The sequence below is a fragment of the Colias eurytheme genome, chromosome 23 (assembly GCF_061535395.1).
Source record: "Colias eurytheme isolate Ceu_HAF_F1 chromosome 23, ilColEury1 Martin Lab GWU primary, whole genome shotgun sequence".
NCBI classification, from domain to species: domain Eukaryota; kingdom Metazoa; phylum Arthropoda; class Insecta; order Lepidoptera; family Pieridae; genus Colias; species Colias eurytheme.
In genome coordinates this window covers 7,024,647-7,039,897 of record NC_143002.1, presented here as the reverse complement: position 1 = coordinate 7,039,897, position 15,251 = coordinate 7,024,647, and the positions used below count along the sequence as shown (strand labels likewise).

General features: G+C 35.0%; 1 protein-coding gene across 1 annotated transcript in view; it reads left to right on the top strand.

Moving 5' to 3' along the window:
* Positions 1–15,251, top strand: part of Gprk2 (G protein-coupled receptor kinase 2) — a 66,181-nt gene that overhangs the window by 40,626 nt on the left and 10,304 nt on the right. The window contains exons 3-8 of the mRNA XM_090115467.1: positions 5,291–5,403; positions 8,621–8,768; positions 9,949–10,154; positions 10,736–10,925; positions 11,874–12,006; positions 12,803–12,938. Of these exons, the coding sequence (XP_089971593.1) occupies positions 5,291–5,403; positions 8,621–8,768; positions 9,949–10,154; positions 10,736–10,925; positions 11,874–12,006; positions 12,803–12,938 (926 nt within the window). The remainder of the gene's footprint in view (positions 1–5,290; positions 5,404–8,620; positions 8,769–9,948; positions 10,155–10,735; positions 10,926–11,873; positions 12,007–12,802; positions 12,939–15,251) is intronic.

The window sequence follows — 15,251 nt, the reverse complement described above, 5'->3', positions numbered from 1 at the left end:
TAGTTTGTTTCCACTGTAGGGACACGGTTGTCGGTAACCTATAAAAGTTAAGGACTACACAGTAAAATGAAGTTCTAAATATATAAAATATCAGTGCTTTTCAAACAATTTAGATTTTTGACAAAAGTGATACGAACTGACCAGACCCTGGCACAATATATACGCCATTAAAAACTGCGCTACTCCAGTCGAATTTCACACAGTTAGAATTTGTTAGTCGTTCCCTTTGTATACCTACCTATCATCATCGTTAAAAATGTCCCCAATATAAATAATGGATGAGGGACAAACTAAATCAAAAGGAAATCCATGTTAATTTATTTATGATGATCTGTTTATGGGCGGGATGAGATGATTTATCGCGAGGGATCAACGATCCCTTCTGATTATTTTTACATCACCCAACTCCCCCTTACAGAGGAATTTATCAACGTTATTTTTAAGTCTATCTTTGATAAAGCCGATGGAGATTATTCGTTACAGGAACAAGACGTAAATCGATGTAATTTAAATGTATTCATTTGAAATATGATGTACATCTATTACGGTGTAATGGTTGTGACCTTAGTCCATTAATTCTTGTTTATGATCGAGATGAGAATATTTGTAATGGGGATATAAGTGGTGTGTAGCGTGGGTGACAGTTTTTAGTTCAATATTCAAGTTTGTTTCATTTCCCTCCAATAATCTACTCTCATAAACATAATCTGGTAATATTATTATTTGTTTTGACAGCACTTTCTAATTTTTGTGTTGAGAAGTACATTGTTTAACATTTACATAAATTAAAACTGGTGTTGTATTACGTTGTCTACACAAAACTCTTTATCGTGTTATCTTAAGGCATAGAGATGCCATAACTTGCTCGATCCATATAGATGTATAGATGCACCATATGACGACTGACGACGCGGTTGGCGCAGTGGTAAAGTAACTGCCTACTGAGCCGACGGTCCCGGGTTCGATCCCCGGTCAGGGCAAATATTTGTGTGATGAACTCAATTATTTGTTCTTGGGTCTGGGTGTTATTATCTATATATGTATTTATTAAATATTATATTTATCGTCGCCTAGTACCCACAACACAAGCCTTAATTGAGCTTACTGTGGGACTAGGTCGATTTGTGTAATAATGTCCTATAATATTTATTTATTATTTATTATTTATTTATATAGATGCCATAACTTGCTCGATCCTGGAATTCTTACGAGTCCCTATCATAGCACTTTTATCTTACTGAAAGACAAACGAGCGGACGCCCTACCTGGTGCAAAGACATTGCGCCGACCATAGACGTTCATAACAGATGTTAGGAGCCAACAAGAGGACACTGTATAAGGAACAAGACAAGACATACAAGCTATTCGTAAATGTATAGCAATGATCTAGTAGGATTAGAAACATGCAGACGTTCCCCGTAAAACACACTGACGAATTCCGGGGATCGTGTCGCGCAACAGAGGTCTGTTTACGGTGTCCGTATCGCAGTTTAGTGGCCCATAAAGTGCCCTTGTACATGTCGTAAAGATCCCATTAACAGCGCGTTAAACATCGGTATCGCATTACATAGATAAGGGGAGTACTTCGAAGGTTCGGGACCTTTGGAGCCCTTAATTGTTGGTGATGTATAGATGTACTGCTCGGAGGCGTTTTTCGTTTTTAATGCCTGGAATTTTATTTAATAGTTCAAATGTTTTGTTACATTACTATCACTACCTGTGCCTCGCAGCTTTACCCGCGTTGCCTCGCTCCTATTGGTCGTAGTGTGATGATATAATATAGCCTTCTTCGATAAATGGACCATCTAACAATAAAATAATTTTTGAAGACCCGTTCCTGAGATTAGCGCGTTCAAACCAACAAACATTCTACAGTCTTTTACTATAAGTATAGATTGAGGGATTGTGTGTGATGTTTACAAAGCTCCTTTTATTAAATGTTCTGAAGTATTAGCTATTTTGTTTATAAATTGTCTCGCTTATAATTTTAACATTGTATTGCTTCGTATTTATGAGTTCGCATCTCAATAACTGTTTACGACAAAGTCACGAAACCATTAATTGCAATTTTGTATGTGTAAAACATTTATAATATTCTTTAGAGTTCGCACGTGATTGATATTGAATAGATGTAAGCTGGAAGAGACTATTCTCCACAACACAGGGAATCCTAGTGTGGAGAGTGCATTGCGAAGATAATAATCTTCGGAATGTTTAAGTAACAATAAAGATTTTTGTATTTTTGTAGGTATTGTATAACAAAATTCATCATCATCATTAGAACTCGGGTCATTCGCTTGATCGTTGCGTTGAATTATAATCGTCCGCAATCAAATATTTACGAAATTACATACAAATGCCGTAAAGTAATTAAATAGACATTCTTTTATGTGACTGAACATAAAGGCTATACAATTGACCTCAGGCCGGCGGGCAATTGCCGGCAATTAGATTTTAATCACTTAATGTAGACGCTCAGTCTGTGATGCTGAGTCGATGGTCCGAAATATACTGGTGAAGTATACGCTCGCGACCGTCTTTTTTGTAGAATTTTGGAAAAAGTAAATCCTCAGCATTTTTCAAAATGCTCGGCATTTGTAAACGGCGAGATTATACAATTTGCCTGCGACATATATACTGTACCTATCTCAAAACTTATATATATTATGACAAGTTTTACAGCAGATACATTGTTCCTGGGTTTTATTTTATGTTAGGCGGGACCGCCAGTTAAGATTACAGCTTATTATCAGTTTAAAATTGGGGTTTGTATGTAATTATTAACATTAAATGCATATAGAACTTGTATGTTTAATGTATGTTTATCTCACACCCACGTAAAGTTATTTATATATAAAATCCCCAGTGTTTAACGATAAAATTGATAAAAACCCATGGAATTTTATAGTTGTATCTACGACGGGATATGTGTTTTATGTTCGGGATTATCCATATTTTAATTATTGTGATTACGTTATATTAATAAATAATTATTCATGTTAAGTTAAAGTATGAAGTACTTTTGATTATACTGAAAATATTGTAGAGAAAATGAAACAATTATAGTTTAAAGCAATTAGTCTCCCATTAATTTTATTCAATCGTTAATTTTTTTCTGTATTGCGGCCCTTAGCTCTTAGAAATTTTACAAGGTTAGCATAAAAATTTGTTACTTTGAGCTTTTAATTTGAATAAAGATTAAATAACGACTTTTTTGTATTCACTTTTAGTTTTCTAACGAAAAATAAAGCTGGTTGATATTAAAATGGGGAAAGTTGAAAAAAAAAAATTGTTTTTGTAACTTTTCATACTTACTGCAGATGTTTAACGAGTTTTTATCGAAAAAAATTCCACTCGAGTTTCTTCAAGTAGTTTTGAGAAAGTTTTCCTGAAAATGAGTTTGAGGTGAGGGTAGATTAAAACTAAGATTTTTAAATATTAAATTCTACGTGAATATTAGATTCGAAAGTTTGCGTTTAGCGTTGTTATGTTTTACGTAAATAGTTTGAATAGAAATGGGTATGGTATGTATTTAAGGTAGGTAGGTAACGTAAATAATAAGTAGGTACATACCTCCATAAGTTTGGTATTGTTGGAAACACCCCCCTTACTTATTAGAGAAAAGGTGAACTTAAAGCTAAGTTCTTGTAGCTGGAACTTACTAAAATATTTTGATTATCCTTGTTAAAAAGGATTATCTAGAACCTAAATCTTAAATATTTGCGGACGTATTCGTGAGCAAGAGTCACAGATTGTCAACAAACGGCGATTTGCCAATTGATATCGGGTTAACGGTTCAGACCTCAATTCGGCAGATGTCATCAATGTAAAACAGTTCTTAACTGCTATACTTTAAGATTCATAATCGATCAACACACTTATCGAACTGGGCCAGCGTATTGGTCCTTTATAGCAGAATCAAATGCACTTTGATAAATGTTACCTAATGACTTGTTTATGACTCAATGGAGCATTGAATGAGGAGAGCAAAGAGGTCAATTTTGAGCTTTATTTTCTTTAGCATAAGGTTTAATTTGGATCGGGATATTTGTTATCAGCAGTCCAGGCGGGAGTTAATAGCCGAAATACTTGCCGATAATTGAATATTCCTGTAGACGCTATATCCAGTGTTAAGCTAACGCAAGTTGAAAGCTATTCTATTATTAAGTAAAAGTAAAAGGTTTCCAACAAAATATATAAAAATGGCATTACTGCTGATTTCTCTTTACGCCAGAAATATATTTTATCTTAAGACATTTATAATAATCTGTGCGAATGATTTTTTTTTTTCTCTTATTTATATTGCATACTACTACTTGTATTTGAAGTCCAAATGTTTAGAGATTTTGTTATCTTCCAATATATAAAAATATTATCAAACTTATACAGGATAATCTATACTAATATTATAAAGCTGAAGAGTTTGTTTGTTTGAACGCGCTAATCTCGGGAACTACTGGTCCGATTTGATAAATTCTTTCGGTGTTAGCTAAGAGTGCCTAAGACCAACAGGAGCGGAGCAATGCGGGTAAAATCGCGGGAAACAGCTAGTACAGGATAAAGTTGTATTATAATACTGTAACGAAAATTACACGCTTCTAATATTACGGTTGAACAAGTTGACGATTTATTTGCATAATCTGTACTGAATTTATGCACATAATAATGTGACAAGTTAAATAAAAGGTACGGAGATGGTTGAGCTGTGAAATATATTACAATAGAAATAATTGAATGTTCTTTTAGTTTTTTGATTCAATAAACTATGCTTAGTTACTGTTGTCTAATGCGGGAAATATTTGCGATGTTTTCATTAGTTTCATTTTCATTATAAAACTATATTCATACACAAAATATATTACTCGAATTTAAATAATACCTAACTGTAACCATACGAACGGTGGAAATATTTTTTCATTGTGTATCATCATCATCATCAGCCCATAAATGTTCCCACTGCAGGACACAAACTTCCTAATTCCTATCCCTCATATATATGTCTAGGACTTGCTAATTATAATTTATCTGAATGAATCCTATATTATTATTATTATTAATTTTTAGTAGCTGTGCGGTGTGCTGGTTTTCTCGCATTGCTCCGCTGCGCTCCTATTGTTGTTAGCATGATAATATTATAGCCTTCTTCAATCTTCGGTAAATAATCTATCAGTGAAATAATTTTTCAAATCGGGCCCGTGATTCCTGTCATCCTGTGAAACAAACAAACTCTTCAGCTTTATAATATTAGCATAGAAGTAGAGATTTAATGTTATGTGTAATTCTGTTTCAGATATAAACTACGACTACATAGTGGACCAGCAGCCGATCGGCAAGCTGCTGTTCCGACAGTTCTGCGAGAAGAACCGACCCCACTACCACAAGTACAACAGCTTCCTTGATGCGGTTAGTGTTAACCTTCATATCATAGACTAGCTGCGCCCCGCGGTTTCACCCGCGTGGCTCCGCTTCTGTTGGTCTAAGCGTGATGATGTATAGCCTATAATAGCCTTCCTCGATTAATGGGCTATCTAAGACTGAATTTTTCAAATCGGACTAGTAGTTCCTGAGGTTAGCGCGTTCAAACAAACTCTTCAGCTTTATAATATTAGAATAGATAAGACTAGACATAGCTACCAACCTACTAGTTTAAAACCCATCTACTATTATAAATGCGAAAATTTGGATAGAAGTTTTGTTTTTCGGACCTAAACCTATGAACTGTATATGTGCGAAACTTTATATGGACGAATGTTATTCAATAACATTGCAATATTAACAAAATAATAGTAAGCAAAACATATACTACAAAAAAATACAGGATTACGTCAAAGATGAGGTCTTTTTTTGATAAAAATCGATATACGTAAGACGTTTTAAACACAGAGCACAACAACATTTAGGATTAAGATAAAAGCAACCTATTTAAAATCATATTTAATAATCTTACCCCTAACCAATCTGTTTAATTATTTAATTACTTAATTATTCCTACATACATAATACAGTTTCACCCCGATATTGAATTAACAATGTGGCCCATTAAATCAATACATAGAACGTAATAACGGCTGGGTAATTGGCAAATTCAATGAACGCGATTTTGGTTGAGGTCCCGGGTTAATAGAGGTGCGCTGGGATTGTGGATAGAATACAGGGCCGGATTTGAAGGGTTGCTATTTTTTTTATATATTAAACTAGCTTTCCGCCCGCGGCTTCGCCCGCTTTGTCTAAAACATAATAAATTATATACTAAAACGTTCCCCTTGAATCACTTTATCTATTTAAAAAAACAGTATCAAAATCCGTTGCGTAGTTTTAAAGATTTAAGCATACACAGGGACACAGGGACAGAGAAAGCGACTTTGTTTTATACTATGTAGTGTGGTAAAGGGTGGATATAGATAATATGTATATTTGTTGTGAGTGTTTCAATGAAACGATACGTTAGGTTTAGGTAATTTTTATTTGAATACACTTCACTATTAAAGATTCATTAGACATACTAATGTTAGTGGAGGACCGATTGATATTGAAAAGTAAAATATATGTTTTATATTTTCTCATAGTTATCTATAAATTAATGATAATATTTTTTTAAGCATCTGGAATATAACGCAATATGGTTTTAACATAAAACGTCCTTCAAATACACAGCCTGACATTCAAGATTCAATTCAATACTAAAAATAATAATACCCGCATTTAATACAAGTTCTCATAATGTACCTACAGATACGTCACTGTCTCAACTCAATACAGGGAATGATCAAAGCTGATTGGCCGATCCCGATCGTTAATCAATGTATCCCTTGAGTATCTGCAACGAAATTTATATCTCATGCTTTTAACATTTGAGATGTCCTTTCACTCCAACAGTTGAACACCTACTGACTTACAAACTACAACACTAATATACAAATACCCGCATAGAATATACTTTTTTTTACAACCTACAGATCCGTCACTGTCACAACTCAATGATCACATCTAATGGGGCGATCCGATCGTTAATCAATGTAACGAAGTTTCTGCGTCTAGTAGTATTCTTTGCTTGTAGCTGTAGAGTGATATACAGCGGGAGTTAAGTTTGCTCACGTTTGTGTTTTGATATATTTCAAACTCAAACTCAAACAAATTATAGTTCGCCTTTTGTTGAGGTACGATGAACTGTGCTAAGCTAAAAGTTTGTGTGATGTACTATATGTTTTTTATAGTAATCCGTTGTAAAATATGGTAATAGATGGTGGAGCTAGAGAAGTTTAAATGTACTAGTATCTATTGTAAGCGATTCTTATATGTAGGTATATACAGTGGCACTTATATTGTTTTGTAAGTAAATAATAATATGTATTACCACACTATTACCATTAGGAAATAATATTGTAATACTGTGGTATTACTATCATCGTTTGAAGTCGTTCTAAATTAATCTTTCGTTTGGAATAGTGCTAGAAATGTTTTCCTTCGTTTATTTTCCTGACCAATAACCAATAACATTAAACACATGTGTGATGAGGAATTAATTATCTGTATTATACGTAATACTAACTATAATTAAACGTGACGTAATGTGTTAGAAAAAAATATCAATTATATGTACGACATTATTTAATTATGTGTACGGAATTTACCTGTTTCTCATAGCGTGTAAAACAAACATAAAAACAAGCACTAGAGTTGTTAGTGTTGTAAATAACAGATTATTTTCCTGCTAATTAATAAACTCGAACTTATTAAGAAATAATGTTAGCCTGGGGATTTCAGATTGCATCTTCCTTGTTTATGCATTTTATGGCAGATATTTTAAACCCTTATGTTAAATTGTATAAGGTAGGTTCGACTATAACTATAGGCCAAGTTACATCAAGATACTTTCAGCTGTTCTTATCTAATTCACCCGTCCAAACTTTCGCATTTATAAATTATGAAGTCATTAGAATCACAGTTTATTTTTATTATAGATACGGTCTTCTAGTCCAGTCATTTGGTGGTGTTGTCTAAAAAGCTTTCCGGAAGCTTTTGAAAATTATAAATTTTGATGTTCTCTTATAGACTTGCCACATCGTATCTTTTCCGTTTGCGTGGTTATAATAAAAAAAAGACTCCCGGATAAGTGACCATGTAATCTCGTTTTTCTGAACTAAATGACTGGACTATTAATACTACAGTTAAATATAAATATGTAGTAGACAGAATAATAGAGTCCCTTAAATTTCCTATTTTTGCACTCGCACTTTGACTTTTCCAAAATTCGCATCAACAATTAAGGGCCGACTTTTCAATGCTTGGATAAAACTTATTCGTCGAATAATGTATAAAACTACCATTTTAAAAACGTATTCTAATTGCCCGTATTTGACAGTTTACGTGACATTTTAATATTATCGTGTAATATTTTATTGGACGGATAAGTTTTATCCAAGCATTGAAAAATCGACCCAATTCAAATAGATATCACTAGACTAGCACTCATTGCATAAGTATTCTGCCACAATGTTCCTGTCTTGTAGCACTGTAGTTTCACTTCCATACCAAAAATACCATTTAATGTATGCACAAACACTTCTATCTAACGGATAGCACTATAATTAACCAATAACAGCGCCCCGACGTTATTCAGGCGGAGCGGTATGAAGTCGAGGTGGACGAGGGACGGGTGGCGCTCGCCTCTGAGGTGTTCAGCCACTATCTCAAGGCGGAAGATGGGGAGGCGGTCACGGATGTGGTACCGGCCGCTGTTATTGAAGACGCGAGTGCGTTGCTTGAAGGTAAGGGTGGTTGTATAAAGCAAAAATGTCTGGACTATAATCCAGAGGTAGCGCAAACACCCTGTGATGGCGGGTGCCTTAATAAAAATAAATATAAAAAGGGTAATTATTAATAAAAATTAATAAAAAGGGTAATTCCTTACCAAAACCTAAACCGTCTTGTAGGTGGTTGAAAAGTCTCATGGTAGTAAGGTCTTACCACCTTCATCAAGAAAGGCTGGATTACTGACTATAGAAGTTGATAGAATTTAGGTGAAAAGATCTTCTTTTTTAACGACTTACCCATATTACATGCAAATTGCGATGTTTTTAGGTGGAATAATTGATGATATTATCGCGTAATGTGGAGTATCTAGATGGTATGATACAAATGTATCCGTTAAATACTGATCCATCACGAGATTTATTCATACAGTGATTGTTGTGGAAGTTTCGTAATTTGGGATAAAAACTGGCGCAACACCATGAGAGAAGCGACCCACATTTTCACGTTACAATAGACGCGTTTACGATTCTCAAATATTATCTGTATTCAGGGATGAGGACAGGAAAAGTTAAGTTATGTAAAATGCAGGTCCCTTGTGGTTTTGAATGCATTGCTTTTTTCCAACAGATGAATTCTGTAATAACAGTCGTTTGGTAAAATAATGGTAGTTAAATGAAAATGATTTAATTTTTTGTCTATATATGCTTGTAAGAGTAGTAAAACTTTTATTACTATTAGGACTGATTTTTCAATGCTTGGATAAAACTTATTCGTCGAATAATGTATAAAATTACCATTAATTGTTGCTGTTGACTAACTATAAAGTTTTGTTGTTTAAACACGTGGGACTCTAGATTAAATCGGGCAGCATGTGGAAGCGGCACATACTGGTAAATCCGATGGACTATGATCATTACACAAAATATCTAGAATTGTAAATTGCTCTAAACTCAATGTTAATGTATAAAAATATTTCTAAACTAGCTGTGCATCGCGGTTTTCGCCGCAGTGCTCAACTACTGTTGGGCTTAGCGTGATGATATATAGCTTATCGTCTAGTAGCCTTCCTCGATAAACGGGCTATCTAACACCGAAATACATATTCAAATCGTACCAGCAGTTCCTGAGATAAGCGCGTTCAAACAAACAAACTCTTCAGCTACATAAATTTATCTATTGGTCTCCTAATTCCAGGCGGCTCGAAGGACATATTCAGCGAGTGCATACGATGCGTCAAGAATTTCTTAGCGGGCACGCCGTTCGCGGAGTTCGAACGGTCGATGTATTTCCATAGATACTTGCAGTGGAAGTGGTTGGAGGCGCAGCCGGTCACGCAGAACACGTTTCGGATGTACCGTGTGCTTGGGAAGGGGGGATTTGGCGAGGTCTGCGCTTGTCAGGTTAGTGGAGATAAGTTTGTTTGCTGCGAAGAAGTTAGGCCATTCTCCCATTACGATACGCACAGGCGATTCAAGTATCCTGCAAGTCTCGGGAGACTAGTCGCCGCGGAGTATCTCACATACATTTGTATGTAGGCTCGCACACTACGCTACCGGTACAATGTATGTGAGATATTCCGCGGCGACTAGTCTCCGAGACTTACATGATACTTGAATCGCCTGTGCGTATCGCAATGGGAGAATGGCCTTAGAAGACTCTTTTCAAAGGTATATTTGTTGGTATAGAAAACTTATTTCATGTGGAAATGTCTTTGTTAGGTTAAAATACGACTTGTCTTGCTAGATGGTAAAGTAGCATGTCAGGATACCTTTTTCAAACTCAAAACGTTTTTATCCTTGTAATCTTTGTGAATAAACTTGTTAATGATAATCATTTTTATGTACTAATATTTTGTAAATTGAATGTAAAATTGCATTACAGTAAATCTGCAAAAAATTAATAAATAATTCAATTAATTTAGAAGCAATTTCAATTAGTACTTTTTTTAATTAACACTGATTCGGAAACAATAACTCCACAGGTGCGAGCGACGGGCAAAATGTACGCGTGCAAAAAGCTCGAAAAGAAGCGTATCAAGAAACGCAAGGGCGAAGCGATGGTGCTGATTGAGAAACAAATCTTGCAACGGATCAACTCACGTTTCGTTGTGAACCTCGCGTATGCGTATGAGACGAAAGATGCATTGTGCCTCGTGTTGACTATTATGAATGGTGAGTTTCTGGGGAGAAATTGCTCACAATTCTGATAAATTGTGAGTTTTTGGAGTAAGGGGTTAAATTGCTCACTATTGTGAGTGGTAGGTGTCTATTATCGATAAGTAGATCCTGCAGCGGATCAACTCATGTTTCGTTGTGAACCTCGCGTATGCGTATGAAACAAAAGATGCATTGTGCCTCGTGTTGACTATTATGAATGGTGAGTTTTTGGGGAGAAATTGCTCACAATTCTGATAAGTTGTGAGTTTTTGGAGTAAGAGGATTACTCACTATTGTGAGTGGTAGGTGGTATCGAGAAGTAGATCTTGCAACGGATCAACTCGCGCTTTCGTTTCGTTGTGACGAAGGATGCTTGTGCCTCGTGTTGACTATAATGAATGGTGAGTTTTAGGGGAAAGGACTAGTGGATTATAAGTTTTGTGGGGAAGGGCATTGCTCATGGTTGTGAATTGTGATTTTGTCGTTTGTATAGGCAAATGTTGGTTGTCAATTATCAACGATATTTACAAGTACCTAACGTTCTTGACAAGTTCTTATAAACATTCTTATAAAGTGCAAAGCTCTCTGCTCCATTCTTAGTGCAGAGTCATAGAAATACCTCAATGTGATAGGACGCAAAATGCTCGATAACATCTGGTATTGATAATTTTGAAGATAATTTTATTTTCAAGCCAGTTCCTTGTGATTGGTCCTATTTAAATTTTGTTTAGTTCTAATAATTTGGAGGCAAATGAAGTTTTTTATAATTAAAAAAAGACGTGTGTCACTCGGGGACTGCCGCGGTAAAGCTATTGCATGCTATGCCTTCAAGCCACACCTCCGCGCCCGTCCCCGTGGGGAGCGTGAGGTTTTTCGATACTAAATTTCTGGATTCGATCCCCGCGCTCAAGGCCCGCGATAGAAGCTATGCAATAAAATAATTATTCTCTTAAAATTTTTCAGGCGGTGATCTAAAGTTCCATATATACAACATGTGCGGTGCGGAGAGCGGGCTCGGGCTCGAGCGGGCGCGGTTCTACGCGGCACAGGTTGCGTGTGGGTTGGAGCATTTGCACAAGATGGGGATTGTTTACCGGTAAAAAAAAAAAAGATTCCTAGAACAGTACCAAAAATGCTAGGAATTAAAGAAAAAATGATGAAAAATTTTTTGAAAAATAATTTTGCAAGTAAGATTTGCACCTTACAATAGTAACAGAAATAACAGCAAAACAAGAATAATGATAGAAACATAAACTGTTTTTATAAAAACAGGATTGCCCGTATTGTTTTTTACCCTGCTATGTCTCGAGACAAGCATCGAAAAATAATTTATTGAATAAGGGCTGATTTTTCAATCCTCGGTTAAAAATTGTTCGTTGAATAACGTAATAAACTACCATTTCAAAATGTATTCTTATTGCATGCAATTAACGGTTTACAGGTGACATTTTAACATTATCGTGTAATACTTAATTCGACGGGTAAGTTTTAACCAGGGATTGTAACATCGGCCCTAAAGCAAAGTTTTCAATATTCACATCGTTATGAAATATAATATTGAACACTCGCTTAGATACTTTTGACAAGACGACACACTACTTATTTCAACTATTTAATGAATTAATGAATTATTATTGTAGCGACACCTCGCTCTGAATCGCGCAAGCGAAATGTTTTCGCTACAGAGCATATATACAACTTTCAGACATCATCCATCACCTTCACGGCCTTCACAGCCTTCACGGCCGGCCAGTCGAGTAGACTGGTCGAGGATCCTCCCTTTTTCGATGAAGGAATTCCACCTTCCTTCCTCCACAATTATATATTAACATATAAATTACACAGCTATAATTTGTGAATTACCCAACTAATAAATATATAATATATTTCAGTGACTGCAAGCCCGAGAACATACTGCTGGACGACGCGGGCCACGTGCGCATATCGGACCTCGGTCTGGCGGTGGACGTGCCCGAGGGGGGGTCCGTGCGGGGGCGGGTCGGCACTGTGGGGTACATGGCGCCCGAGGTCAGTTCGAGTTCGGGAATTGCTTGCAGAGGCGGCTCGTGACAAAATTTTATGGGTGTTCACTTGAAATAAAACACTGAAAATACTTGGTGTAAAGCAGTACATTTATCAAAAAAATTACTTATAAAGGAAATACATACGTCTTTCTTTTTGGTGTGCAAAAATATCTATAACTTAAAGCGACAAGACATTCGTAAATATCTGTTGTTGCTTCATCACAACCACACAACCACGGTGTTTTCACATGTTGTTCAGATTTAAACACACGCGTATATGTTTTCGTTTTTGTCGTACATTTTTGCGTAAAATCAAGTTCAGGCCGTGGCGGTCCCTTAGCTTTACATTCAAGCCGAATTTGTAACGTTTTATCACACTTTTTAATGAACGCCACATTATAATTATTGTTCATTTTAACACTCACAAGTAATACTGATAACTACAGGCTATTTCAACACGTATTTTATAATTTTAATTAGAAAATTGCATGAATCGCGCGCGTGCATTGAAGTTGACTCGAGAGTCGAGTGTTTGTTTCACAGGTTTGTTTATATTATAGACGTGGCAACTAGCAACGTCGCAATCGCTGTGCTGTCGGGCGGTGAAAACGAACCGGCAACGTTTGCGGGTGCGGCGCACCGAATTTTGCTACTTTTCCATAGAAAATCTTTTGTTTCACGCGCAGGGCTCTGGCAAAACCCTCTCTTTCACTCCTATTGTATTTCGTATTAGGAAATGTACTAAATCTTTTTTCATTGGAGCGCAATCGTGAGTGCACCGCTTCGCGCGTTACATAATACAGTAGGTATTATACAGGTGTATGGGATGATGGAATGATGGATATATTCATGGGTATTAACAGTAGTTTTAAAGATTACGATTGATTTTAAATAGTAATAATTAATGTTAATAATTAAATTAAGGAGTATGATTTTATTATAATTGTTTATGGGAGTTCACTGCACCAGGGGGGTAACCGCCATCTCTTATAGCAAGCTTATTATAACATTACTATGTCTTTTCGTACCGTGACACCCTTAACGCAAGCTTGTTGCAGCGTTAAACTGATTTTGTTTTTCTAGCAATTTTGATGACGCCACTCGTAATAGTTCACTCAATTATTGGGACCGGTGCGAACTGCGATCTATTTGACAATTTGACAGTTATCAGATAATAATAGAACTTTACATCGGCTTGTTCGAAGAAAAGGCTTCAAACCTTTTGATTTAAGAAGAATCGTGTACCTAAATAGTAAACAAGTGCGTAATCATCACGAGTCCCTATGAGATATGGGGGCATCATATGAACAATTTGAAAATACAATATAACCTACAGATTTATCTGTGTAAGATAAAAGTAATGTAAGTACCATACCTTATGCAAATCTATTTAAAAATACGTCTGTATAACTACACATTCTCCACTTGTTATTTCTCTGTATAATAAAATGCAACTCTACTTATTCCCTAAACATAAATTTTATCTAATACTTAATGTAAATCTATAAAAGATTGTTTATTATTTCTTCATGATTCAATATTATATTTTATCATGTTATTATTTACCTATATAGAATATAAGACTATAAAAGTAAATCTACACTCAAATGCACTACCCATATTATACTTATGTAATCTGTTGTTAAGGATCTCATTTAATTTTGAGAAATAAAACCATTATTTATTTCCAGATTCTACAATCAATTCCGAGCACTAGGAATAAGATTACCCAGAGTAACCACATGGAAGCATTGATAGTATTCAAGAAGCCATAGTGCCAGCGCAACATGAATATATTTTTTTCAATAGGAAGCAATATCATACTTTAAATGTTTAAGTGCAATAAAAAACATTTATAAATCCAAAATCTTTATTTAGTCCTTTTTATTTATTTATTGACAAATCATTTGCTCCTTTACTTCTCTTGATATCATTTATATAAAAAAAGTGATAAAACATGGAAGTATTCGAAATTAGATTCAATTCTATTTAGCTTAAATATTTATTAAAAACAATTAGGTAGATATATATAACTCAAATCCAAATTTGTAAGTAAATAGCATATTAAAAACACCCTTGATTAAAAAAAATTAAGTTTTATTTATAGTACCAGCCTTTAAAACTTAAAATGCAATAAACAAAAACTTTATATTTACATCACAATGAATAATTCCTACACTAATAGATTAATGGTATTTATATTTTTATTTTAAATTTAAATCAATTATTGTATTTGCACAATAAAGAGTAGATAAATAATTTAAAAACTTGCAGCACTTATGTATACTTTTAATTTCATTTTTATTAAACTTAAATG